Source organism: Canis lupus, chromosome 32 (genome assembly GCF_011100685.1).
Source record: "Canis lupus familiaris isolate Mischka breed German Shepherd chromosome 32, alternate assembly UU_Cfam_GSD_1.0, whole genome shotgun sequence".
NCBI lineage: Eukaryota > Metazoa > Chordata > Mammalia > Carnivora > Canidae > Canis > Canis lupus.
This window is the reverse complement of record NC_049253.1, coordinates 22,726,539-22,754,426: the sequence shown is the minus strand read 5'-3', so window position 1 is coordinate 22,754,426 and position 27,888 is coordinate 22,726,539. Positions and strand designations below refer to the sequence as shown.

The 27,888-nt window shown below is 37.2% G+C and overlaps 1 protein-coding gene across 1 annotated transcript; it reads right to left on the bottom strand.

Moving 5' to 3' along the window:
• Positions 1-24,375, bottom strand: HPGDS (hematopoietic prostaglandin D synthase). The gene is given in 6 exon segments (NM_001200044.2): positions 1-352; positions 3,816-3,914; positions 9,647-9,756; positions 10,277-10,369; positions 16,753-16,894; positions 24,047-24,375. Coding segments are annotated over 5 exon segments (600 nt in total). The 5' UTR covers positions 16,886-16,894; positions 24,047-24,375; the 3' UTR covers positions 1-187.
• Positions 24,376-27,888: the final 3,513 nt, after the last annotated feature.

Genomic DNA, 27,888 nt, shown 5'->3' with positions numbered 1-27,888 from the left:
TGCTCTTTTTTTTCCCCCATTTTTCCCCCTATTTTTTTGTTTTTTTAGCAGAATATGGCAAAAGTGAAACACTAGATGGAGCCTAGGGAAGGCAGTGTGTGGATGTGGATTACAGAGCAGGCTTTGTAGCTTCTTATCTGATGTAAGCAATGCTGTGAAGAACAATAAAGCTGCAAGCTGGCATTACTTAGAGTTTGGTTTGGGGCCTTTGTTGTATCCAGTCAGCAATGGCAGGGATGGCTTGAACTTTTTTCCGTAATGTTACCAACCTGGGATGGATGTCCAGCAAGTCAGGTTTAAAGACCAAAAGTGTGGTACTGCAAATTTCCCAATAGAAATCTGCCCAAGTTACCTAGTTTAAAGGAAACAAAAATTTCCATTTGAATATAGAAGGCATAAGTTATTATATCAAAAAGTTTGTTCTTAATTCAAACTTATCTTACTACAGAAGTGAAATGAGTATATGATAGAAAAGTACAGATAACACCATACTCCCAACACCCAGAGGTTGCTGTCATTAACACCTCTGTGTATAATGGTATGTTGATTCTAAAATGAGATCTTAACAGTACATACCCTTGTAACTTGATTCAATCCCCACGTCTCTTGTGACAATACATTTTTATCTAATACCCAATCAATACTTTTTCATCAGTTCCAAAAATCTTTAACAGAATCCATTCCAGGGCATGCATCTCATCTCGTTATGCCCTTTAACTCCCTTTTACTGAAGATTTCACACTACTCCTGAAGAGTGTCCTCTCTTCAGGATTTGTGTGATTCTTTCATCTTGTTTACCTTGTTCCTTTCTTGCAGAGTATAAGAGGATAGAGTGCAAGTTATCCAAAGAGTGGTCATAGTTGCCAGTTAAATATTTTTGACTGACACATTATATTGCATCACCTCAGAAGACATAGGGGTGTCTGAGCATTAGTGGAACCACAACGATGATGACAGCCTTGTCCTACCCTTGTACACATTTTCTTTGTACACTTTTTTTCCTTTATGACTGGAAACTAATGTACCTAACGTTACTTTGGCTCTAGATGAATATCCATCAGAGAGTGAGATTAAATGTGGACTCTTCTTAGTTTTCTTTTTGTATGGAATTTAATACTAAGTGCTAGCATTATATGAACCTGCATACTAAACACCTGTCAACCAGGAGGGTTTATGGGTTAGAGGATTCAGAGTTAAGTCAACAGATATTTACAGTGTACCTACTGTGCACGACATGCAGGTCTGGGTGCTGGGATGGACTAATAGCAACATGTAATATGAGCCCTTTCCCGGGTACAGCTTTTAATTTTGAAACAGGAAGACGAACATTTGTAAACAGATAGGGATGATGAAGAAAAAGCTAAGTGAGGAGAAGGACTCTCATATGGTCATGGAGGGAAAACCTTTAACAGGTGACATTTAAGCCAAGGCTTAAATGAGAACAGGATCCAGACAGGCAGTGGCCTGCATATGAAGCATTCTAGGCAGTGGGAACAGCAAGTATAAAGGCTCTTCAGTGGGAGTGAGATGTGTGTCTGAGGAACAAACAAAATACCAGTGTGTGTGGAACCCTGAGGAAGGAAGAGAGTGCTAAGAGATGGCATCAGGAGGTAGTTTGTAGAAGAATCTTAATAGAAAACAAGGAGGGGGGGGGTAAAGTTCAAGTCCTTAGAAATTGTTCATTCCATAGGGCAGAGAGAAGGATATTTTAGGAAAGTCTATTGGGGAATCAATGGGAGGAAATGCAGGGTTATGTGGTGAGATTGTAAATTGAGAATAAAGATGTGGCAAGTATCACCCAGAAGGATTCAACAGACCATGAACAGAATGAGTGCAGCCCAAAGCAGTCTGTGTCTTCTCTCCTTGAAGGCGCAGACTCCGACCTACCACAGCATTGAATCATGTTTAGATTTGAGTTTTTGTCCGTAGTACTTTATAGGTGGCAGTGTGCTCCTCTATCAGGAGGGCTGTAATATCTGGTTGTCTCACTTTTGTTTTTGGTGATATTAGCAATTATTGTTAGTCAGTGCCTAGATCCATTTCAACCATTAAGTGTTGGAAAATGGTGATAGTTTATTTTAATCTCCCCTTTTTACTTACTAACTGGAGTACTTTTATGAAGACACTTTGCACATCAGTTTTTTGTTATCTTGACATACAATTGGCATAGATAGGAAAGGCAAGGTAAATTCTTTACCCAAACCTCCCAACATTTTTAAAAACAGTTTTCAGAGTAATAATTTGGTTCTATATCATCTTCTAAAAGTAACCAATGAAGCTCTATTTGGTTTAAGGATTTGCATGTATGTGTTTGTGTTTGGTGGTGGTGGTCATCATAACCTCATGGATTCACTCATTTTTATTTCTTTCAATCCACTGCTGTTAATATTCTCAATGAAGCTTGAATTGGCCAGTGGAGGCCTCTTCAGTCCTTTTTGACACAATCCCAGTTCAGTTGTCTTTGATAATTTATTTGCTTCTGATATGACAACGTATTTCCAGCTCATTTCTTAGATTTCATGTCCCAAGTTGAGAATGAGCCATTTCTCCAAGAAGCCCTGATAACTTTTAATATTTAGAGACCAGAATCTGGGTCCTAGGGGTGTCCAGGACAATGGGGTTGGTCAATGTTTCAAGAAAAAGAGATACAACATGTTTTTTTTAATTATCCTAAGACACAGTATATCATGACTTTATCTTTTATATAGTTCACATTCAGGAATAGAAAGTTTACTTAGTTTCACTGAACTTCTTTTTCTAGCTTCCTTCTCCCACACTGAAGATCCTGGTCTTCAGTGACCTCTACACATTTTCTTATTGCTTTACCCCACAGTAGAGATATACTAATATCAGAAATACTAATAAAACAATCCGACTATACCCAGTACCACAACAATCTAATTACAGAAGCACTAGTTTTGTCGTGTTTTGCTTTATCACACATCGCAGATGCTGCACTTTTTACAAATGCTTGTAGCAACGCTTTGTTGAGCAAATCTACCTGCACTATTTTTCCAACAGCATTTGCTTACTTTGTGTCTCTGTATCACATTATTGTAATTCTTGCAATATTTCAAATTTTTTCATTATTATGGTGATCTGTGATCAGTGATTACAACTCTCTGAAAGCTCAGATGATGGTTAACATTTTTTGGCGAGAAAGTATTTTTTAATTAAGATATGTACATTGGGTTTTTTAGACATAATACCATTGCACACTTAACAGATTACAGTATAGTGTGCATATAACTATTATATATACTGAGAAACAAAAAAAAATCATTTGATGTGCTATTTACTATATTGCAGTGGCCTGGAACTGAACCTACAATATCTCCAATATATGTCTCTACTAAAAATGGTATAAGATTTCTATTTTTTTGAGAGAATATTTATAGTAAGATGTATAGTGAAATTACTGTGTTTTACAAATGATGATTTTTTTAAATGATATTTTTTAAAATGGTTCCTCTCACTAATTAAGAGTACATAGGTACTTTTCTACACACTTTATGCATCAGTTTAACATAGGTTTGTTTGCTTTGCTTTTGCTTTGCAGTGTTAGCTTTTTAAAATATTTTTGTTTTTATATAATTGTATAAAATATTTTAATTCATAGTTCCAAAGTTAAGCCTACCAAAACAGGTTTATTCACAGAGGTTTAGCTTTTATCTCTGCTATCTAATCTATTCCTTCTCAATGGGTAACTGTTTTTCCTCAATGAGTCTTTGTGAGTTTTGGCTATGTGTGTGTTTATGTCTATGTGTGTATACTTGTATTTTTTTTTTTTTTTTTACGATGTAAAACATACTCACAGAGTCACCAATAAGCCACTCCTTTTCCCCTAAGTATGTGTCCAAATCTTGTAGAAGATGAGGTCCATCATATGTAAGTAGCTCATTAAACATCTGATCCTAGGAGAGGGAGAAAAAGATCACTTTAAGGATAACAGGGGAAAAAAATAAATTACATGATTTGAAGATTTTTACTTCTTTATTCTCCCATATATATGAGTTCAGAAAGAGAAGTAGCTATGTGTTTGTTCTTGGTTGTTCTTTTGTTTTTAGTGTTTTTTTTTTTTTTTCAAATGAATGACATTATGGAGATTGAGGACTGATTCTTTATACTTAGTCATCCCTTTGTTACTCATGGATTAAAAAATAAATACTTCTGTCATCACTTCTTACAGTTTCTTTGTATATAATGACTATTTCACCCACAAAATTTTTTTATGATTTTTATCTTAATTTTTATTAAGAAAAAAATGATTCCATTATATTTTTACATTTAAAAATTGTCCTCTCTCTCTGAAGTGAAATAACTGAGGGTGAAGAAATTAATTTTACTTTGTAAGCTGGGTTCCTTCAGTTTGGCAGCCTTACTTCACCATTACACTTAACAGAAGTCATCTATAATGAATCCTTATGCTCTCAGGCCTTACGGATTTTTTCTTATGGGCTTGACATTGTGCCTTATTATGGGCTTTGTCTACCTTGAGGATCATCTACAAAACCATCATCTAGGTGCCCCCTTTTGATGCATTATAAGGTAACAATAAACCAAGTATCTTTAGAAGAGAAAAATTAACAGATATGTCCATTTTTAAAAATTGTCTGTGTTTTCCCCTGAATCTCTGAAGACCAAATAATTTACTCATGGCCTCTTTCTTGGTAAGAAGTGTTCATTTATATGTGAAAATTCTGGCTGGTGTGTATCTTCGATATGAAATGTAAGCCAAAATAGTAGAAAATATGTGCATATAATTTATTAATAATGATAATGACCTGTAATAAAATATAGCCTTATTAGGGCAGGTCAGATAGTGGATAACTACCTCACCAACTTGCTGGTTTACTTTCTGCTATTACATAACTTAGTTACGTAATAGAGATTACTGCAACATAATGCCTTAGGTTTGTAGAGGACAGTTTGTAAAAGCATCATTACATATTTACATACATTTGTCAGGTTTTACAAACTGAAACTTGGGAAGCTTGTCATTATTTTGACTTTATATTTTTCCACTTAAATTCATAAGGTTCTTTCTCTATGGTTAATATGCTGATAGTCTAAAATAAAACTGTGAGTTCTCCTGGCTCTTAGACATAATTTGTGAGCTGAGAGTCAATGGGCCCAGATCATGTGGCACTTCCCAAAGCCAGCTCAGCATACCTTGAAAAGGTAATGGCCAACTTGGTTCTCCTAGAATAGCTAGGAGTGGAATGGAATTGAATGGAACAGGATAGAGCTGCTAGACAGTTTTTTACAACTTAAGGTACAAGGACACAGATGCTTATGCATACGCGATACCAAATAAAAACATTTTCTCTGTATTGATTTCTCCTTTAGCCTAGGTTCTCAATATGTTTGGTGAACCATCTCAGTGATTCACCTCATCTAATGATATGTAAATTAGTAACCAAATAAGTATTAGTATGTAAGAGTCATTGGAAAGAATACTCCCCAAAATAACATAAAGATGATGAAATGTAATTATATATACTTTTTCCTAGACGTGTACTATTTAAAATGCATTTCCTGATAAATCTTAGGCAGCCACTCTTACACTTGGTAGACTCAGAAATTTTCTTCCCTTTCCTCCAGAGAGTTATGAGTCAAGAGGTTTTTTCAACCTGAGAAATCATTGCTATAGTATTCTATCAAATGACTTTTAGAGGAATTGTATTTCTCCAAAGCACCATTGTTAAATCCACACTACCAAAATCATTTAGTATTGGAAATGAGCCACTGACATTTATTCGATCCTGCTCATCCTCTATCCTCCCCTCCCCATTCTTTAAATGAGGAAACTGAAACAGATACTTTGAATAACCAGAAAAACACTAGTGATAAATTCAAGGATTATCAAGGTGACCAATGTCCACAAACATATTTTGCCTTCTAAATTAAACTTTATTTTTTTAATTGGAAGTAGAATTTTTAGCAACCAATACCAAAACATTTATAATTATATGTGTTTGATAGATTTTTAGGGCACATACAATAAGAGGATTATTTTCACTATCCACCCATCTTCATTGTATCAATATTCTGCTTTTGAAAATTTTACCAGACCACAAGGTGGCAGCAGGGCGACCTACGACGGCAGCCTAGGCATTGAAATGTACTAGAACTATGAGGGGTTTTCCTTGTGTATCAGCCAGGTCCTGCTTATTAATCAATATGTAGCTAAGTGCAGTATTTCTGCAACATGTCTTCCCTTCATGTGATTTATTTATAAGCTTGGATTATGTCCTGTGAATTTTTGAGGTAGGTGGTATGAAAGAGTATTGTTTTTCTAATACAAAGGGAGAATGTTACTCATATCATAAACATTCAAAGAATATTTTCCTCTGGGAAGTAGCTTCTATTATGGAGCCTCAGCCACAGAAAGGTACAAAATAAAGAAGGGGAAGCCCATAAATTGATAGATTGCCAATCAGTAGGGTGTTTGGCCTATGAAACAACAGGCTTTAAATTGGACATTGTGTATCTACTTGTTTCTGCCTTTATAACGATGTGTAAAACATAGATGCCTTGTCTGACAAAAGGAAAAACAATGAACAGTGAACTATATAATAACTTATATTAATAGTTATAATGGTTATTAATATACTATATATTTATTGAACACTTTCTACCTAATCATAGGGACTCATTCTAACATTTAATCCTCCCAACATACTTCAAAGTAGATTCCATCATATCCCTACTTCAAAGTTTGCAAAGAATTTGAATTGTTGATGGATTGTCATGTGACAAGTAAGTAGTCAGTAAGAAGGAAATCAAAATTCAAGCCTGGCAGTGTGACTCCAGAGCGCAAATATAATGCTATAGCACAGCTGAGCTTTTATTTTTAGACTTGTCCTGGTTAGTCATTTATATGTTTGTGTGTGTGTGTGTGTGTCACATCTTAACATTTATATCAAGAAATTAGTAAATGTGGATACTTTTATGTTCCAAATATCTACTGACATCAGAAGTTCCTAATTAAATAAGTAGTATTTAGCATAAATATGTTTAAGTAAATTGATAAGACTGCCATTTGTTCTGTGCTGGAACTTGCAGATATAAGCTATAGCACATACATAAATATCAACCAGGGCAGCCCGGGTGGCTCAGCGGTTTAGCTCCGCTTTGGGCACAGGGCGTGATCCTGGAGACCCAGGATCGAGTCCCACGTCAGGCTCCCTGCATGGAGTCTGCTTCTCCCTCTGCCTGTCTGTCTGTCTGTCTCTCTCTCTCTCTCTCTCTCTTTCTGTCTCTCATGAATAAATAAATAAAATCTTAAGAAAAAAACATCAACCAGCCTCTGGCTCTGTGGTGTTACAACCAGTGGTTAAGAACACGGAGTCTGAGTCAGAGTGGCTTGGCTTTGAATCCCTTGTGTACCACTTAGTAGCGAAATAACCGTATGAAAGTTACTTATACTATGTGAACTTCAATTTCTCCATCTGGAAAAATGATAAGAGTCTCTCCCTAAGGGATGCTCTGTGTATTAGTCACTAATTTAAAAGTATGCTTTGGCGATGAGGCCATGAATCTGGGCAACTCCATAGCCACTCCGATTCTCAGTTTTTTCATCTGCAAAGCAAGCATGATGGAAGAAAGCACTTATCTCATGAGAGGATTGGGAGGACTGGCCGACACCACCTGTGTAAAGGGGCTGGAGCAGCACCTGCTCACAGTGTTTGGAAAATCAGCTCTTGCTGTCTCTCATTCAACAAGTACTTAGCGCCTGCTAAGTGAAAGGCACAGTGGTAGGTGTGGGGACATGAGTGAGTAGTAAGACGTAATTACTACCCTCATGACCCATTCTACTGGAGAAGACAAATACATTTTAAAATACAGATTGTGATGAGTGCCCTACAGAAAACCACTAGGGGGCTGTAGTGGAGCATAACCAACAAGGTCTATTAAGAATTCTGGATAAAGAAGATGGATTTGACACACATATATAATTTTTTTCATCCCCAAACCACAGTAAATACATACTTTGGAAAAGATGGAACCCACAAAGAGGTGGAAAACAGGAAAGGAGACAAGAGAAAGCAAAATTTGAAGCTGTAAAAGCAAGGGGATGAGGTATCTGCAGAGGGAAAACCAACATCACCCCCAGAAAACCCTCAGATGGTTCAGGAAAAGGCAGGATATATCTAGAATTGGGAGTAAGGAGGTAAGGGAGAGGATAATGTGAGGACCAGCGGAAAGCTGTGAAAGAAGTCATTTTAGCCTAAGAGTTCCCTCTTCAGTTTACACTGCTGGACACATGCCTCTTCCCCATCTTGGGCAGACTACAGAGGGGGACATAGATGGTCTGAGCATTGGGAGCTGTCATCCATAATGTCTTCAAAATAGGTGATTAAATGAATATATGCATACTGAATGCTAACTTTTGAGACTCTTAGCCCTGTCCTCACTGATTGCTTCCCAAAACACTGGCAGCCACACCTTTATTTCCAGGCAAAAGATCAGAAGTCTTCTCTAGGGACTCTTTGTAGTCCCTAGAGATAGTAATATTGGGAAATACTCCACAAGTGGCCTAGTGATGATCAAAATCCACAAATCCTGTCCACATGCCCAGAGATCTGAGTAAACTTTTTAATTTTCCTGTTCTTTATCGTGGATTATAAAGCATGGTCTGACTCTTGGGGAAAGACAGAGACCAAAACAAAGAGGAAAAATATGATAATAAAGATTACAGGATGATAACTGTGCACTAGGTTTTTAGGGTGGTCAAACCAGACTGAGGCAGTGTGACGCATGAGACAGACATACCCATGCTATCATCATTACACCTCTTGTCATCCAGCATTCATTTTAAGTTTGGGAATCCTGGAGGATGTGCCCCAAATAAGCAAAGAAGTAAGTAAAGACAGAGGATGGCATCTAGGAAATAGGACTCCACCCTAAGAGGAAGGCATCCCTGGGATGGCAGTGAAGGGAAGTCCAGTGAGGGCAGATTGCAGGAGGCCTAGACACGTCTGCAAGAGAGGGATCTCAGCCAGATAGCTCCAAGAAAATAGTGGACGTGATAGATAATCTGACATCATTGACCTTATGGAAAATTGTATTGGCAGCCTCCTGGGTGGTGTGGGAAGGTCCAGCAATAAATGTAAAAACGAGTAAGCAAATGAAGGAAAGGGAATTACTGATTTTGAGGAGGTAAATTGAGCAAGGAAATGAAAATCAAAGTATACTACAATTGACAGTTCTGTTCGAGATTTGCCTATGCATACTAAAGTAACAACTGAATACTGATTTGGCCAAAACATTGTAATATCATTATATTGGGAGTTTGGAAGAAGGGAAGCAGAGACAATGATTACAGAAGAGATATTTATCGATTATTACTATCTCTTATTACTATAATAAGAAGCCCAGAGAAACTGTCTAAAATTAATGAATCAAAGACAGCCACGTTTACATGTTGTAAGGAATAGCTAAAAGTGATCAAAAGAGGGTTATGTCTGAGGAGGGGTTAATATGAAGAGGAAGAGCAGGGAATTTTGTTTTAAATTTTTAAATATAATTTGATATTTTAAAACTGTTTTACTTATATAAAAAGGAACTTTTCAAAGCACCCCACATAATGTCTGGCAAGTAGATACGGTTAATAGCTGTGATGACAAACTGATCACATTACTTTTATATCTTGATTTTTCTCTGCCCAAGGAAAGCGTGACATGAAATCATCCAATGTGTCCACAATCGCATCAACTTGACATTGTTCCAATTCTGTTTTTCCAGCCAGATCTATAAAATAGAGACCATTTTATGCCCAGGAAGACACTGAATTTAAGTGACTATATTAAAATGTTAATTGTTTAATAGACAATATATTCTTATGGCTCAAAAATTCAAAACAATGTAAAACTGTATCCAATGAAGCCTATCTTCCATCCATGCCCCCACCCATCTGATTGTGCTCCTTTACCATATTAGTAACCATTCTACTAGGGTTTTTTGTATTCTTCCATTATTTCTTTATAAAAATTATTAACTACATATCCCACTCAATATACACACCCCCACATATCCTACAGATCTTTCCCTGCAAGTTTGTTAAGGGCTTTGTTGCTCGTTGTTCAGCTACATGAGATTCCTGTAAGTAGAAGTGCCACAATCCGTGTGTAATCCGTGTAACAAAATTTTGTGTCTTTTGTTTCATTCTTTATGCTGTAGTGTTTGGCAATAAAGTTGTTGAATGAACAGTGAATATATGTCATATATTTTCTTCAGTTATCAAAACTCTTTAACACAATAAACATATTACCTGTGTTTTTGGTCATGTATCTTGCTATTGCTAGGCTCTGGTGAAGGTTAAGTCCATCGACTTCCAAAATGGGGATTTTACCAAATGGAAGAGCTTAAAATAAAATAAGCAAGAAAATCAACCTCTATAACAAAATCAAGTAATACTACTTCCATTTTTACTGATAATTATGGAAACAAATCATGATTTTAAAGTTACAGAATTCTTGAATATTTGTTCTAAAAGGGACAGTAGGCACCCTCTAGTGGAATCTTTATAAATTTTTAAAAAAAAGAGTTAGAAGACCTGCTACAGAGTTAGTGGCAGCACCAGGTCTGAAACGCAGGTTTATAGTGATACTACATATTAAACTGTGTTTAGTATCATAGATTTACATATACTTACTACTTAACCTTTTAAAAAACCTTTCTTTTAAAGCTTCATTAATTTTTGTACCTTTGATCAGCAATAACATTAATTATTCTTTAAAACCATAGTCTGGGGCACCTGGGTGGTTCAGTTGGTTAAGCATCTGCCTTCAGCTCAGGTCATGATCTCCGGGTCCTGGGATCAAGCGCCACATTGGGCTTCCTGCTCAGCGGGGAGTTTGCTTCTCCCTCTCCCTCTGCTCCTCTCCCCTGCTTGTGTCCTCTGACTCTCAAATAAACATTTTTTAAAAATAAGTAAATACTTAAAAACATAGTCTGAGGAAATGGAAAGTCTGATTTAAATATTGAGTTATGTAAGGAATTTAGTCAAACTCTTATTTTGATGAGGGACTATATGAGGTATATGGTAAGGCAGCAAGCAACTTGTGCAAATACAGGGCAGACTCATAGCAGATGTATTAATATTTTATCTGTCGATCCTACTTTGTTTTCTTTCTTTTTAAAAAAGATTTTATTTATTTATTCACAAGAGAGATATTCTATGCACCGGAGATACTGCAGTGAGCAAAACAGAGTCCCAAATAAAGTCGACACAAAGTGCGATGCTTTATTTGAAGCAAAGTATGGGACTGGGAATTAACATGTCTAACATTTTGAGGGATGCCTCCTTTATGCTAGGCAGTGTACTGAATATTTAACATACCCATTAGGTTTTCTAATACTTACAACTACTCTATGAAGTAAGTATTAACTATTATCTCATTTTATAAATGAGGAAGTGAGGTGAAGAGAAGTTATGTAAATAGCCCAGGTCGCATAGCTGGTAGAGGCGAAATTCAAACTGAGTTCAATTGGGATCTTTGCTCAGCTGTTTTGCTAGATCTAAGAGCCATGTGTTGAGAATACATTAAAAATCAGAGCAAACCCAGAGGATAGTATCCAAGTTAGAGAAGGGTCTGAAAACCACATTTTATGAAGATTCACTGAAGAACTTGGCACTCTTTCCTGGGGTGAGACCAAACAAAGACAAAACAAATTTAATAGCCATCTTCAAATATGGTACAGCTATCAAATGGATGAACAATTTTACTTCTTCTGATTATCTCTAAAATGCAGAACTACAACTACAAGGTACTTTTAAAGGGGGTAGATATTAATTCAAGAGGAAGAATAATTTTTTAGCATTGGAACGATTGATGATGGAATGTGTTTTCCTGTGAGATGGTAAGCTTTCAGCTTACTGGCAGCATTTGAGCCAGGCTTAGGATAATTGCCAACAGTTAGAATATTGGGCTGCATATAACAAGAAGAAATTTAAGAAGACAAATGCCAAGTCCTTCATTTGGTTCCAGAAAAAATCAATAACCTCGGGGTCATTGGAGATGTAACTGAACAGGAGCACCTGTCAAACGCCTTTAAGGAATTTAGTGATGCTGAATACAAGGCTGTGTGATCCAGCTGCCAAAATAACCCCTGTGATCTTGGTAAAATGTCTTTGGGTAGTATCTGGACCTATGCTGGGAACGGAGGTCCACTGTGCTCTGCACTATTTCCATGCCTGGGACATTGTGTTTCCCCACAGATACCACACATTAAATGACAGACATATGTCTTAACAGAAACTTGTCCTTCTTGGAGGGTGGTGGGGGGAGGAAATCCAAACCAATGGATACAAATGGATCATTCAAGGAAGAGAAGAGAGTTGTCCCTTGGACCTATATCTTGCAGGTCCCATATAGTCCGTGGGAAACAGTATCTAAATCAAAAGGCAGAGTCAAGGCTGGGAAGTTTGAACTGATATTCACAACGATGATCAGAGAAACAATCAGGGAAGTTCAAAAGTTGATAGCTAAAGGGATGGATGCATGAGTTAACTGAACTCAGTTCTGTATTTAGCCAGTGACCTTTATCTTCACTCAGAGTATTATCATTGAACTGTCTACACAGCAGTGGCTTTTTCTCCATGATATTTTAAAGATACAGAATTTCTTCAAATAATTGGATGTGAAAGAAGGAATAATCTGTTTTCTACAGATTAAAATGATAAGTCCAAGACCAATGTATGAAAGCCATGAGGAGATAGATTTTAATTTTGTGTAATGAAGATTCTTCTAAAAGTTTTCCTCCTTTCTTCCAAGAATTTTACTGAGACATTGGATATCCTAAGCTTACTGAGTCTCAATTTTTCTGATCTTTTTTCTCTTATTTTTTTCTTTCTTTTTCCTACTGTACTTTGTGGAGGAGTTCTTTATTTTTTTTATCATTCTTTAAAAACTGATTTATTTTTGTCTATATCAGATTTTTAATTTTAAAACCCTTTTTGTCTCTGAGTGTTCCTTTTTATATCATAGTTGTTCAGAATATATAGATATTTTGTCTCTGAAGATTTTATATTTTTGAAATTTTTTCTTGCTACATCATCCTGATGCCTTCAGGTGATTTTTCCCCCCTTCTGTTTCTTTGTTTATGTCTGTTTTACCCTGGAGGCCTTCTCACAAATATCTAATAATTTCTGGTTTGCCATTCCTGTTTTAAATAAGCGAAAGGAATAAAAGCTAATTGCAATCTCAATGTACATGGGAAAGGCCTGCAAACAGATTGGGCTGGGCCATGTCACTGAGACTCCCACCTGTTCAGTGTCTGTTAGACATTTCTCTTGGGCTGGTCATCTTCCCCAGAGAGAACTCTTCCTGCCAGAGGTATACTTGTCTGGTTGCAGTATTCTGATTGTGGAGCGGGGATAAGGGCTTTGGGTCTCACGATTTAGTTTCTAGACTTCCCCTGAATCCTACCTATATTGTGTCTGCAGAAATGTTTGCTGCCCTACAGTCCTCTGGTCCATCCTCCCTTGAGAGTAATTTCTATGCTTCTTCCAGGGTGGGGACGGGATCTCATGGTCAATGTGGCTGCTTCACAATCTTCCAGTCAACCTTCTGTCAGTTCAGCTTTTAGAGTTCTCTGTTGCTACCAATTCCTGAGTCTTTTGGGAAGTGCCTGATGTGATTCAGCTTGTATTCTCCTCTACCAGGCTTATATTTGGGCATCACCGACCTACTAAATCACCTTACCATTCTTTGACCTGTTTTCCAGCTTTGAAAATTTTGTGCTATCTCATTCAAACTTTATTTCCTTGTCCTTAGAGGGCTTTGCCTTTTTAAAAAGTATTTAATGTTATTTGAAAAGAGAAAAAAATGTCCACACCTGTGCAGGGTCCACCAGGTTTGACCTGGAAGAACTTTTTAATAGAAATATCCAGTGATATTTGAAGTTATCACAGAGGGAAGGTCATAGAGGGTCTCAAACACCAGAGAACATTTCTAAGTCAGATAGGAGATGAAGCTAGCTAAAATCTGTAATAAACTGCTTTTCAACTTCTATTCTTTCCTTTTTTCTCAAAGCATTAAAGTCAACATTTCCTGGCTTCCTTTGCAGGATATGTGTGACCATATGAATACGTTCTTGCCAAAGGGCTATAAGCAGAAGTGAAGTGTAAAACCTTCTGGTCATGCAGTTGAAAGAAAGAGATGTGCCTTCCTCTCACATTTTTGATGAGCTGGAATGTGGAGGGAGACAGGACTGGCTCACGCTATATAAATAAGACAACTAACTAGGGATGGCAGATCAACAGAAAAGAAGGAGCCTTATCTTTGACAACTTCATGGAGCAGAACCTCCACATCAGCGTGGGCTTTTATGCAAAAGAAATCATTTCTATCCTCTTTAGTCCATTTTTGTGTTGGGTGTCTGTTTTGTTTTTAATTTAAATTCTACTTAGTTGACATACAGTTCAATATTGGTTCAGAAGTAGAGTTCAGTGGTTGATCATTTACATACAACACCCAGTGCCCATTACAACAAGTGCCCTCCTTAATACCCAGCACTCATCTAGCTCATTCTCTACCCATGGCCCTTCATCAACCTTTAGTTTCTTCCCTATCGTTAAGAGTCTCTCATGATTTGCTTCCCTCTCTCTCTCTTTCCCCTCTCAAATGGCCATCCATTTTGTTTAAATTCCACTTGTGTTGGTGTCTATTAAAGCACTTAAAACTATATACATATAGTTTCTCCTATATGATGGTTTTCCTATCATGAACTTTAAGATCCCTTTCTACTCTAAAAATCTATGAAAATATTAAGAAAATACAGCAATTTCATTTTTCAATAACATAATGAAAAGTCAAAGATAGAATAGGGTATGAGGCACTCAAAGAACTTACATCTAAAAACCAAAAGGCAGAATTTGTTATGTGATATCTCTGCAGCTTGCTATCCATCTTAACAATTGATGGATAAATTTCACCTATTTTATGTCCACAGAATTAAAAATCCCAGGTACAAATTCTGACAGCCAGGGAAAAGTTAGGATATTACTGAGAAAGTTCCATGAGAGCAGGAAATAAGATGTTCAACCCCAGCAGGGAAGAGTTCTCTAGTAAGAAAAAGAGTGGCTACAGGGGTAATTATTTTTAAGGAACTCATGTTTCAAAAGGCATTTGGAGATATGTGTTGTTAATATACCAGTTATCATGGTGTTATTGTTATTGGCATTATCTAGGGCAAATAACATGAAATTGACCTGTGTTTGAAAAACAGTTCCACCTTGCTAGGACTGTGAACCTGGAAAAATTACATAAATTCCGCGTGCAATAGTTATCCCAGCTATAAAATAGAAACAGAATCACATCCCATGAGAGCATGCTAAAGATATTAAATGAAATCTACCAGGTATCCAAAAGTCTTCAGATACTCAATAGTTGTTTGCTTCAACTTCATTTTATGCAAATTTGTAACAATCCTAACACAAAAATGTGAATTTTAGACATATTATTAATAGTTTTTCTAGGCAGACCTGATGAACAAAAGAATTGGCTCATCTATCCTTTTTTCATTCTAAAAAAATAATAAGGGGATCCCTGGGTGGCTCAGCGGTTTAGCGCCCGCCTTTGGCCCAGGGCACGATCCTGGAGTCCCAGGATCCAGGCATGGAGCCTGCTTCTCCCTCCTCCTGTGTCTCTGCTTCTTTCTCTCTCTCTCTGTCTATCATAAATAAATAATAAATAAATAAATAAATGAATAAATAAATAAATAAATAAATCTTTAAAAAAAGATTTAAAAAAATAAAATAAAAATAAAATAAATAATAACACCTACATGATGACTTACAACTTACTGAGAGCCACACACTTTTTAATGTAGTATTTCTAATTCTTCCCCTTTGTCCTGAATGCTAACTAGCATGTTTTCATTGGATTGCCTGCCCAGCTTGTCAATTTGCTCTTCCCTCTGATTGAACAACACAGTTTTGTGCATGTATTCGCCCTTCTTTTGAATAGTCACATACTTCATGAAAATTGATTCTGACCCCAACTTCCGAGGTAGACTAGATGGTTCAAGGTTCTTCCCATCTGCTTGGTTAGTGACTGGTTCAGAAATGGACATGCGACCCAGTCTGAGCCAGTGAGACATGCCAAGTTTGCCAAGGTCTTCTGGAAATTTTTCTTCATTCTTTTGGGAATGCTTAAAGAAGCAGTGCCCTTTCTCTCTTTCTCATATGCCTCTCGATATGACTGTTCAAGGCTATGGGGCTGGGACTGCAGCAAACCTATTGCTATTAACCTCATGATACTGCCAACAGAGGAAGAAAAATGAATAAAGTCATCTCTTAAAAGCTGTCCTATTTCTGGATTTTCATTATATTATATATGTTATATTATGTGATATAATTTCTGTGTAATTTAAGCCATCTTGAGTTTGGTTTTCTGTTAGAGCAGCATATCTGACCCCTTGTGAGAAGACTGTAGTATCTGTAGTAAGCCCATCCAATTTGAGTTGTCAAGAATACAGACTTCGGTATTCCCTATTTCAGCTCTTCTGACAAAGCTTCATAGTTTTTATATACTCTTTCTGCGAAGTCTGTGTTTTCACCTTGGATATGAACATTTCTGGGCCATGGAGCATTTATTTAACTTGCCTGAACCGCTGCTTCTTAATGCAAAGCTACATGAGATTTAAAAACTTCTCTTTTTTTCATTTCCCTGAGGAAAGACAGAAAGTTTTAAAGACGTTTATTTCCCCTACATTTTCACAAACTATTATTTGTGCCACTTACTTGATTTGACTTCAGGCCAATCAGTTTGTTCTATTCTGTGGTCTTCATACTTTATGTCCAAATAAGCAAATATGTAACGAATAATTTCTGCTCTCCCCCTCATATTAAAATAAATGAGTTTATATTTTGGCATGATGTGATTCTGGAAAAAGAAAAATTGAAAGATTATTTTAACAGCCCTCTAGAGATGTTTTGACATTTTTCTTTGGGGACTTTTTGAAAACTTTATGGCATCTTTTGAGATAACTGGAAATAGAGGATATTTCAAAACCTGAATTATAAATTACTATCCTAATAATATATGAGAAAGACTTGACAGACATAAGATCATGGCGCTCTCTTTAAGAATGAACTGGAACATTCCAGTGAAATAACCAAACTCAAATTCTATTTATAAAAAAATTCCGAGTGAGAGGATATCTATACACCAACCATCAGAGGATAGAGTCCAAAACTTTCCATTTGAAGCTGTTTTTGTCCTGCCTTTACTCACTTGTAATTTGACATTTGGTTTGTTGTTTGCTTTGGTGACACAGCTGAGTTTGTGAGGACAGCTGGATAAGGATTTCAAGAACAGGGTACGTGCAAGAGGAATGTGAGCCAGCTTTGCCAACCTGAGCTGGCCACACCCTCCCCTCTGTCACCCGTGGCATTTCCCTCTAGGAATCAAAGGCTTAGGGAAACATTGCTTTCTTTTCCATGTTGTCGGGTTTCATGAGTTTGCTAGCACCATACAAACATACCCCATCTTGGTGACCGTAGTTGGGAGGTGACAATGGTAAGCCTATTTCTCCATTCCTTCTGTAGAGGAACAAGGAAGAAAGCAAGCAACTCTCCTTGCATTTCAGAGAGTTTGCTCTGGCTACTGGCTACATTGGGTAGATGTAGGTCAGGTCTTTATAATTTTTTGAGTTTTCTGTGATTTGTATCCTCTCATTTTCATTGTTTATAAACAATTAGTGATCTTAAGCACTACTAGTAGAATATATTCTAATTTTATAATGATCAGGCAACTGAGAAAGAAACACATTCATTTGAAATTCAGCTCTTCTACTTACTATTTTCCTCTGGAATAGTGAACAATATCTCTCTGAATTTCGAAGTCCACATTTTGTAAATAGAAATACTCATATGGATTTGTAGATTTCATGAGGTAATACATGTAAAGCATTTAACACAATGCTAAGCACTTAATAATCATTAGCTATTGACAGTAATAACTTTGAATTCATTCTATGGTCAAGAATAAACACTGTGAATACAGTACACTAAAAATAAATAATAATCATAGCAATTACATGAATAGAAGTCATAGATAGTATTTATTTTAAGTGGTAAGCTTAAATAGTTCATTCTCTGCTAATTTCAAGGATATTAATAGAATATTAGCAGAAAGAAAAGTTGGGCTGAAGTCTCAAATCAAAATTCTACCTGAAATCATATAACATAAAAAAGGTCATGCACAAACCATAAATATCTACATTGCCAACTTCATGCATTCACAGTGTCCCTCTATAGACCACCGCAAAGAACTATCTGATTGCCTATCTAGATCTGCTTTTCTGAAGATCCAGAAAATTATGATGATGGTGATTTCTGGTGAATCCATTTCTCTGGGCCTTAGTTTTCCCCCATCCAGATGTTGTGGGTGGAGGTGGGACTCCTCGCTAGAAAAAGAGTCACCCTAAGCATCCCATGCCCCATTTCACTCCTGTTAGCAAGACCAGTCTGCACCCACATGAAACATGACACATGCCACACACGTCAATATGTGAGGGAGTGCTTTCTGTAGAGGGAAGAATTTACTAGAGGGAACTAATGAAAATTCCAAGATTTATAGCCCTCAATTCTTTGGGGGAGAAATATGAATAGAAGGAGTTCAAATTTGGGGTTAGGACTACATGAAGCTTAATGTTGAACTTAGAAATAAATAGTGAGAAAAATCTGAGAGTATGTAAATAGTCCATAAAAAATGTAAAGTAGCAAGCTTCCTTCTGCAAAAAGGAAATTTTTTTGATTATTTAATATGAATAATAAAGGGAATGTTCTTATCTAGGAAATAAAAAGCATAATTATTACAATTACTTGATCTATCTGTTTTAAATTTCAAAAGAACAAAAAAAGCCTTCAGAGTGGAAAAAGTGTCATTCTTGGTTGCAGTTTTTATTTGGAGAATATGTTACACAGCTTGTTTTTATTGATTTTTGCTGTCATAGGGTCAATTTTTCCTCAGCAACAAAGATATATGTATTTTCCTTACAAACATTATATGAATTATATAGAGTCATATACATCCATTATGATCAATATTAAAAATTAAACATATAACCTTTTCTCATTTGGTCAAATGCCATGTAAAGATCAATGTCCACCTCCTAATTCTGCACAAAAACACAAGGATTATTTGTTGTTCATTTGCAAAAACATGCCATTTTATGTTGTATTTAACTCAAGTAAAGAAGACGTTAAAAAATCTTTAGCATAAGTTGGCAGCTATCTATAGTTCTCTGCAAATATGTCTTTAAATCTAAGATTTGGCACAGGTCCATGAACATCTGACAAATGCTTATCTTTCCTTTTAGAACATCCTTTCAACAGTCTTAACTCATTAATGAAGCTGTACTTCCACAACACATTCCTCTAGTTACTTGCATAATTATATTTTCTACTGGTCAAAAAAGTCTAGTTTCTTGATTTTTATGGCTACAAAATTCTAAATTCAAAGACTTTTGTTTTTCAGGGTGTATGTGCACATTTGTGTGATGTGAAAAATAAGTAAACGTAAATTCAATTGGAAACGTTTACAGATTATTAAAATCTTTTCTATATTTTATAAAGCTTTTGTATAAAAACTAACAGAAGAAATTCCATGTAAATGTTTGTATGGTGAAAACTGATAAGTTTACAATATAAGCTAATGATAACTATAGAGGACAGTACATTTTTTTTTCTTCTTCAGGCATTAGTGGTGTATTTCTGGTCCAATAACCTTACTTTGTTAAAGCTTTTATTTCGTGAAGATGAAGAGTTAAAAGGATGAAAGTAAGACATATCCCACTCCCACTGAGAGATGCAGTGAGGAACAAGTTCAAGGGCAGAGCAGGTCAGTGGTGAAAGGAATGTGTGATTGTGGGGTCACCCCTACCACTTACTATCTAAATGGCCTTGGGCAAGTCACCCATCCCTCACTTTAGTTTCCTCACCTGTAACATGGTAATGAAGATATTGTATGTAAAGTACCAATGCAGTGCTTCTCACATAGTATATGTTCAGAAAGAAATGCAAGAAGAATAAAAAGGGAGAGAAGGAGAGACAAAGACAGGGAAAGACGGTTCCCACTGCAGTCAAGGTTAAAGTCCAGCTCTCTGTAAGTTGATGGGACTTAAATTCTCAAGCATGTGTCCTTTGATAAACCCATCCTCCTGAAAGCACATAAAAATTAAAAAAATCAAATATAAAAAGAAAAATAAATGGTGAGGATTAAAAGCAAGAAAAATTTTGCCTGGACCAAAGTGAACAGAAACCAAATGCAGTAAGCATGCGGGACCCCGAATTCTGAGAGCCAGTGGCCATCCAGGAGGGTAGCTCCTTCAGAAAAGATAAGAGAATAAAATCTCCCACACAAATGGGAGACTGTATAGGCATGCACTGCTTGAAACTAGGGCCTGGCAGGCTTTTATAAAAGGTCAAATTGTAAACCTCTAGTAAAACTGGGAACAAAGAAAATGTATGAAAAGTCACAAAAATTAATATTATACACAAAAGGGTTCATAACAGCAGATGAAACAGATGATTAAAAATCATAAGCTAACATGGCAAATAACTTTATGTCCTTGGATCTGAACCCATTTTTAAATGGGAAAATTTTGAGAAGTATGTATGTAAACTAACACAATCAAATAATAATTAAAAAAAAAACCTGAAAGCCTGCTTTTAATACTAACCAGTAAAGAAACTGAATTGGTAATTAGTTACATTCATGAAAGATACCAGGCACAAAAGAAAATAGAGTCTCTACAAAGAAACTTAGAGCAAACATCACACAAAATGGGGAGCCATTCTTTAACATCAGGAATGAGAACCCCACTATTATCCTTACCATTCGACATAGTCCTGGATGGCCTAGCTAACTCAGTAATTTGAGACAATAAACAATCTACATAAGGAATGGAAAGGAAGAGACAAAACTGTCCTTATTTGCCATCAAAATTATCATTTATATTTAAAATTCAAGAGAGTCTGGGGATAAACCTGAGCCTAAATTTCAAATGGAAATGCTAAGGACTGAAATAGCCAAGACAAATTAATAAACAGGAGAGGACTTGACCTACCAGAGTGCAAGACTTATATTAAAAACAAACAAACAAAAAAAAAACAAAAACAAACTTGTAATTAGGCTAATGTGATCTTTGTTCAGGACCAGACATACAGGGGTGCATGGTATCTCAGAACATAACCTCAGATGTAGGACAGACATACCATTACGGTGGGGACATAATGGGACCAGAGTGAGACGGAGATGAAAACTATACAGAATTAGATCCCAACTCCACGTAATACAAGAAATAGCACCCAGATGCATGATAGACCTAAGTATGCTTCGACTGGCCTGGGCAAATTCCAGTGTCATGCTGTTCCCTGGGAGCTTCTTTTCTGAGCCCTTCCACTGTCACTCTGTGTTAGGAATCCCATGTAGGGAACACTGCAAAATATTTCCCTAAATGATACAGAACAAGAAATCAAAAGGGAAGCTCATCATGCTTAACGCTTTCCTTTACAACTAAAACTAAGGACTGGCTTCCTTCCACTCTGAAGAAAGTCATTTAAAGTTTCTCATTCAAAGGGCACCAGGGTGGCTCAGTCGGTTAAACATCTACTTTCAGCTCCGGTCATTTTGGCAGGGTCCTGGGATTCACTTCCACCCCCTGCTCAGCGGAGAGTCTCTCATGTATGTACTCTCTCTCTTTCTCTCAAAAAAATAAATAAAATCTTAAAAAAAAAAAAAAAAAAAAGCATCTGCCTTTGGCTCAGGTCATGATTTCAGGATTATGGGATCAAACCCCAGGGCCTGCTCCTTCCTGCTTCCTGCTTCCTTTCTCCTTCTCCCTCTGCCCCTCCCTCCTCATCATGCACTCTCTCTCTCTCTCTCTCTCTCTCTGTCTCTCTCAAATAAATTAAAAATCTTTTAAAAAAAATAAGGTTCCTGATTCACCAGCTAAATAAAAAAACCCACTGAGAATTGTGTTTGAAAAATAAGATACACAGTTTCCCAAAGAACATACAAATGAGGATTCATAAAACCCCTGGATAGACACTTTCATCTCTGAACTCGGATGGAGCCGTTAAATACAAAAGATGATTTAGCTTTTACTATATGCTAACCTTATTTAGAAAGTAAATCTTTCGGAATGCCTGGGTGGCTCAGTGGTTGAGCATCTGCCTTTGGTTCAGGTTGTGATCTCAGGGTCCTGGGATCGAGTCCCTCTTCAAGCTCCCCACAGGGAGCCTGCTTCTCCCTCTGCTTATGTCTCTACCTCTCGCTGTGTGCCTCTCATGAATAAATAAGTAAAATCTTAAAAATAAAGTAAGTCTTTTACACGGGAAATAATAGGTTTGAAAAGTTCTGTCTTGGAGGCCTCCTTTCTCCTGACTTGCAGCTCTTTTTATTTTATGTAACCCTGGTACTTCTCAACTGATTAACAACCACAAAACACAGGAGCATTCAATCCCAGAGGCAATTTTAATACAGTCATTGATAAAAAAAAAAAAGCTATAATAAAACCATTTCGTCTTAGCTGAGCTAATATTCTAATCTGTATGTTGCTGTAAGAGCACAGTAAAACATAATATCAAAAATGCTAGTGTCTATGCCAGAAAGGAGCTAACCATCCAAACTCAATTCTGGCAAAGGAGGCTAATATTCATTTACTATGTTATACACCTTCAAAATTTCAACAGATAACTGAAAAAGGAATTGCATTTTGGGAGTAATTTTGATGGATAGAAAATGTTCAAATAAGGAATTAAATATTAACCATTTTACAATTTGCTTAAAAACCCTAACACTATCTTTATTTTACTCCTAAAAATGTTCATCTATGTGAGCCCTTACTCTTAAATTAAAGGAGCATCAAACATACTCGAGAATTTCAGATACAGTTTTATATATGCCTAGTAGTAATACAATAACCTGTGGGTTTGAAGTATAAAAACAAAGATTACTTGTGAATTTGCTGATAGCACTTTGCTATATCTCAACTTGACCAGTATTTAAACTATACAAGATGTACCAGCAGAGTACAATGTTTGTACTCCCATTATATAGACTGTAGTGTTTTGAAATGTAAAAATTGGATTTAAAGAGCAATCACACAAGATGCTGTTGTCTACATAAGAAGTTGTTATGACATTATGACATTAAATGACAGCATTGCATTACTCGCTAACAGTTGGTGGTAAAGAATGTTGATTTCCCTCCTTCACAGGGTCCCTGAGCATGTCTAGTTTGGTTCTGGAAAAGTTGCCAGGTTGGAGTAAGTTGTGGACAATAAAGAAACATAAGCATTTTTGTTACCTGAGTAAAATACTGATTTCAGTCAAACCCTGAATGTTTCATTTTACATTGGCAAGCCAGGATCTCTCTTTTCCCATCAAAAACCAACTAAATATCATTTTAAATGCTTGCCTCAAAGAGGAATAACAGAAATATCCTTTGGGAGCTGTGAGCTCAGATTCTTAGCCTGTGGTAAATGCCTCCAATTACCTTTGAAACCAAATGATGATAGAATACAATTCTTGGCAAAACATGGAGACGCTTCAACAAAATGAGCCTTAAAGTGGTAGAAAATATTAGAAAGAAAATTCCTTAGCAGAAAAAGAGAAATAAAAGAAAGAGGAAAGGAAGGAAGGAAGGAAGGAAGGAAGGAAGGAAGGAAGGAAGGAAGGAAGAAAGAAAGAAAAAAAAAGAAAGAAAGAAAGAAAGAAAGAAAGAAAGAAAGAAAGAGAAAGAAAGAAAGAAGAAAGAAAAGAAAGAAAGAAAGAAAGAAAGAAAGAAAGAAAGAAAGAAAGAAAGAAAGAAAGAAAGAAAGAAAGAAAGAAAGAAAGAAAGACTATTGTATGATTTCTACTTGGCCACTAACAAAGAGGCTCTGAATGAGACCCGAATGAGTGGCATGGTGAAATTATGTCATCAGTTGCTCAGTCACATGTAAAATATGACAGTAATAAAAATAAACACTAAGATGAAGAAAGAACACTATCTCATTTCTTATCTTTGTAAAGTCTTTTCACTTACTTGTGCTGTCTCCGTGGAGTCTCTAGTATCTTCTGTGCTCTCAGAAGTGACTACATCTTGGGTTTATATGATGAGTAAGTGACCGCCACAAGCCAATGAGAGATGAAGTGACTTACTTCCACCTAAGTCTCTTTCTTCATTTCTTAGATGAAATATGCCTGCCAAACAGTCCAATCCTGCAGAGACTTCTGGTTATTCTTGGCATTTTATAGGATCTCTGTGTGTAAATAACCTAACCTATTTGCATTCAGTTAGTAAAATCAAAGTTACAGGTGCTGATGTGTGCCTATTGCTACGTGCTCATTTCTGTTTAAAACCTTACACCATAGGCTCCTGGGGAATGAAAGAGAGTGAACACAAACAAGCCTTGTTTTCAGATATGCACGTGGCTGGCTTCCTCAATTCATTAGGTCTCCTTGGAGAATGTTTGGCTGACCATGTTCTCACTGGAACCCTCCTCCAATCTCCTTCACCTGCTGTGTGTTTCTTCATTATCGTGTCTGACAGCATAGTGTATATTCTTGGTTGGTTTTCACCCTCCCCCAGCAGAAGGTGAGCTCTGTCCGGGCAGGTACTTCATTATTCAGTTTACCCTGGTGCCCTCATTATGGAAAGGAATGCCAGGTACACCATAAGCGCTAATAGTATTTTTGCTGAATGAATGATCTCAATTTATATTTCCCCACAAATCACATTTTTACGAGGACTTCTTAAGTTCTCATTACTGCTAGAATATTTCACTTACCTTCTTTTTCTCAGAAGAGCCATACTGTTGAAAGTAAACCTGGGAAGAGGGTTGCCTGGGTGGCTCAGTCAGTGAAGCGTCTACCTTTGGCTCAGGTCGTGATCCCAGGGTCCGGGATCCTGAGCTGAAGGCATCAGGCACTGTGCCTCAGGCACTGTGCTCAGTGAGGAGTCTGCTTCTTCTTCTCCCTCTGCCCCCTCCCTGCTTGTGTGCACACGCGTTCTCTATCAAATGAATAAATTAAAAAATTAAATTAAAAAAATAATTAAATTTAAAATAAATTAAAAAAAATAAAGTAAACCTGGAGTGGAAGGTTCTAACATCCCTTGTTGATAATTCTTACATAGATTAGTAACAAATGCCTAATTGTTTTAGAAATTTATTTTTTTTCACTCCAATTAATTCCAGCTATAATATTGGGACAGTTCAGTGAAACGATCCAGCGAAATACCTGCTTGTGCATTACTGGACCTACAGATCACTAAAACATTTTAATGACAGGCTGGCTTTCAACTTCCAGATAATTACACTCACAAACAGTTATAGAAACCTATCAATCATGTAATAGTTCCCATTTATAACTGCTTTAAACTTTCAAAAATATGTTTATGTCCATTGATTGTAAGCATAAGAAATGAAAAACTATATAAATATTTTTTTGGTCTGTGAAAAGTTTAATTAGGCTACAAATACAGCTCCTTAGTCACCAAAAAAAAAAAAAAAAAGAAAAAAGTATGTAAGTCAAAATTAAGTGCAAAAAAAAAAAAAAAGGAACTATACAAAATTAGCATATTGTATTTATTATCTTTCACTGAGTTTTAACTTACATTTAAAAAAATCTTTTGCGGGGGGATCCCTGGGTGGCGCAGCGGTTTAGCTTTTGGCCCAGGGCACGATCCTGGAGACCCGGGATCGAATCCCACGTTGGGCTCCCGGTGCATGGAGCCTGCTTCTCCCTCTGCCTGTGTCTCTGCCTCTCTCTCTCTGTGTGTGTGACTATCGTAAATAAATAAAAATTTTAAAAAAATTAAAAAAAAATCTTTTGGGGGGAGTACCTGGGTAGTGGTTAAGTGGTGAAGTGTCTGCCTTCAGCTCAGGTAGCGATCCTGGGACCCTGGGATCGAGCCCCACATCAGGCTCCCTGAGTCTTGTTCTCCCTCTCCCTCTGCCTGCCACTCCCCCTGCTTATGCATGCGCTTTCTCTCTCTCTCTCTCTCTCTCTCAGTCAAATAAATAAAATCTAAAAAGAAAAAAATCTAAAAGGAAAAAAAATCCTTTTGTCCTACCTCAACCACATTCAATCCTCATTTTATAGATGAGGAAACAGACATAGGGAAATTAGATAAATTGCCTAGGAATTTGGGATGAGACAAACTAGGATCAATGCTTATGCCTTCTGATGACACATTTAATATTCTCTCCCTATATTAAATATGCTTTGGTTTAAAAAAAATCAAATAGGCATGAAGTAGCACTTCCTTCTTTCCTATAACAAGGCTCTGATTTACAACCAACTTTTCTTGGTTGGAGGAAGACCAAGTAACCAATCATCGATTAGGGGAGGAGTGGCCCTTCAATTCTTGGTCATTGGTCAACACCAGCTGCCCAGGAGGTGGCCCACTGCCCTTGTGTGCATGGCCGTCATACCAGCAGCTCTCTGCCCCTTCTGCAGTATCCTCTCTCTACCACTCTCTTGCCCAAATATGGCACTTTAGTCACTTATAATGCTGCACACCACCCAACACAGCCATTTCTTCAAAGTGGTCTTGCCACTCCCCTGGCAGCACAGGATGGTCCCAGGGCCCTTGGTTCTCAGGAACCACACATTACCCCTCCTCTTGCTTCTCCCATCCTTGGCCCAGGTGGGGAGGCTTTGAACTCTCCAAGTCTGACCAGCTTTCGGACTTTGGGCAGGTTATTAACTTCTCTGTGCCTCAGTTCCTCCATCTTTACATGGGAATTTATTCTACAATCAATATCTAGTGACTACTTGATCTTTGCTAGGTACCATTCTGGATAATAGAGGCAAAGCAGTGAAAAAAAAATTTTTTTTTAATTTAAAAATATTAAAAATAAATAAAAATTTTAAAAACCCATAAAATTCTTTGCTCTCTGGGAGCATTCTTAACCGTATTAGTAACAAAAACCTTATAAGGTTTTGAGAGCATTAAATGAGTGCATAGCTGTGTGTTTAAAAAGATGTGTGTGGGGCACCTGGGGGGCTCATGGTTGAGCATCTGCCTTCAGCTCAGGTCGTGATCCTGGGGTCCTGGGATCAAGTCCCACATCAGACTCCCTGCAGGGAACCTGCTTGTCCCTCTACCTCTGTCTCTGTGTCTCTCTGAATAAATAAATAAAATCTTAAAAAAAAAAATGTGTGCATCACCTCCCTGCTTACACAGAGGTGATGAGTGTTAGTGATGGTCAACACTGTTGGCGGTCCATCCGTGGGGAGGACTGTTTCCCTGCACCAGTGTCTGCTGAAGAGTTCTTGCTCTCTCCGTGGTTAGGCCTTGGAGTAAAAGCCAGAAAGAGAAGCTGTGACCAAACAAATTTTACTTTTTACCCTGCTTCATCGTCTCCTGAGGAAATGAGCTGTGTCAATGATCTGCTTGAATGTGGGGAAGGTAAATGAAGAAACGCAGGGTGAACACCCCTCATGGATTTTGTCAATTCCGTCCCGGCTAGCAGGTCTTCTGCATGCCCCATGCCCTTCACGGACAGTTCTGTGCATCAGATTGGACTGTGCAAGAAAGAACTCTGAATAAATGTGACGATCTGTATGATAATGTCCCCACAAGCATGTGAAGGACTATGATAACTGGATATCATCTTCTCTGGCAGCTCCAGAATTGGAGCACTCTTACACCCTGTGGTATTTAATTAGCGAGTTCCTCACTGCTGTTCGAGATAAAACAGTTCCCCAGAGTCCCAATTTGTTCTTGTTTTTTTTTTTCTTATTTTGCAACCAGTGTAGTAGTCATGCGGTCATCAAGGTCCCCATGAAGACTTCCAGCCTGGACTGACTGCTTCCCTGACACTGGAATCTCAACCCTTCCACTTTGAGCTCTGGAACTTTAAGCAGACCAACACCCTC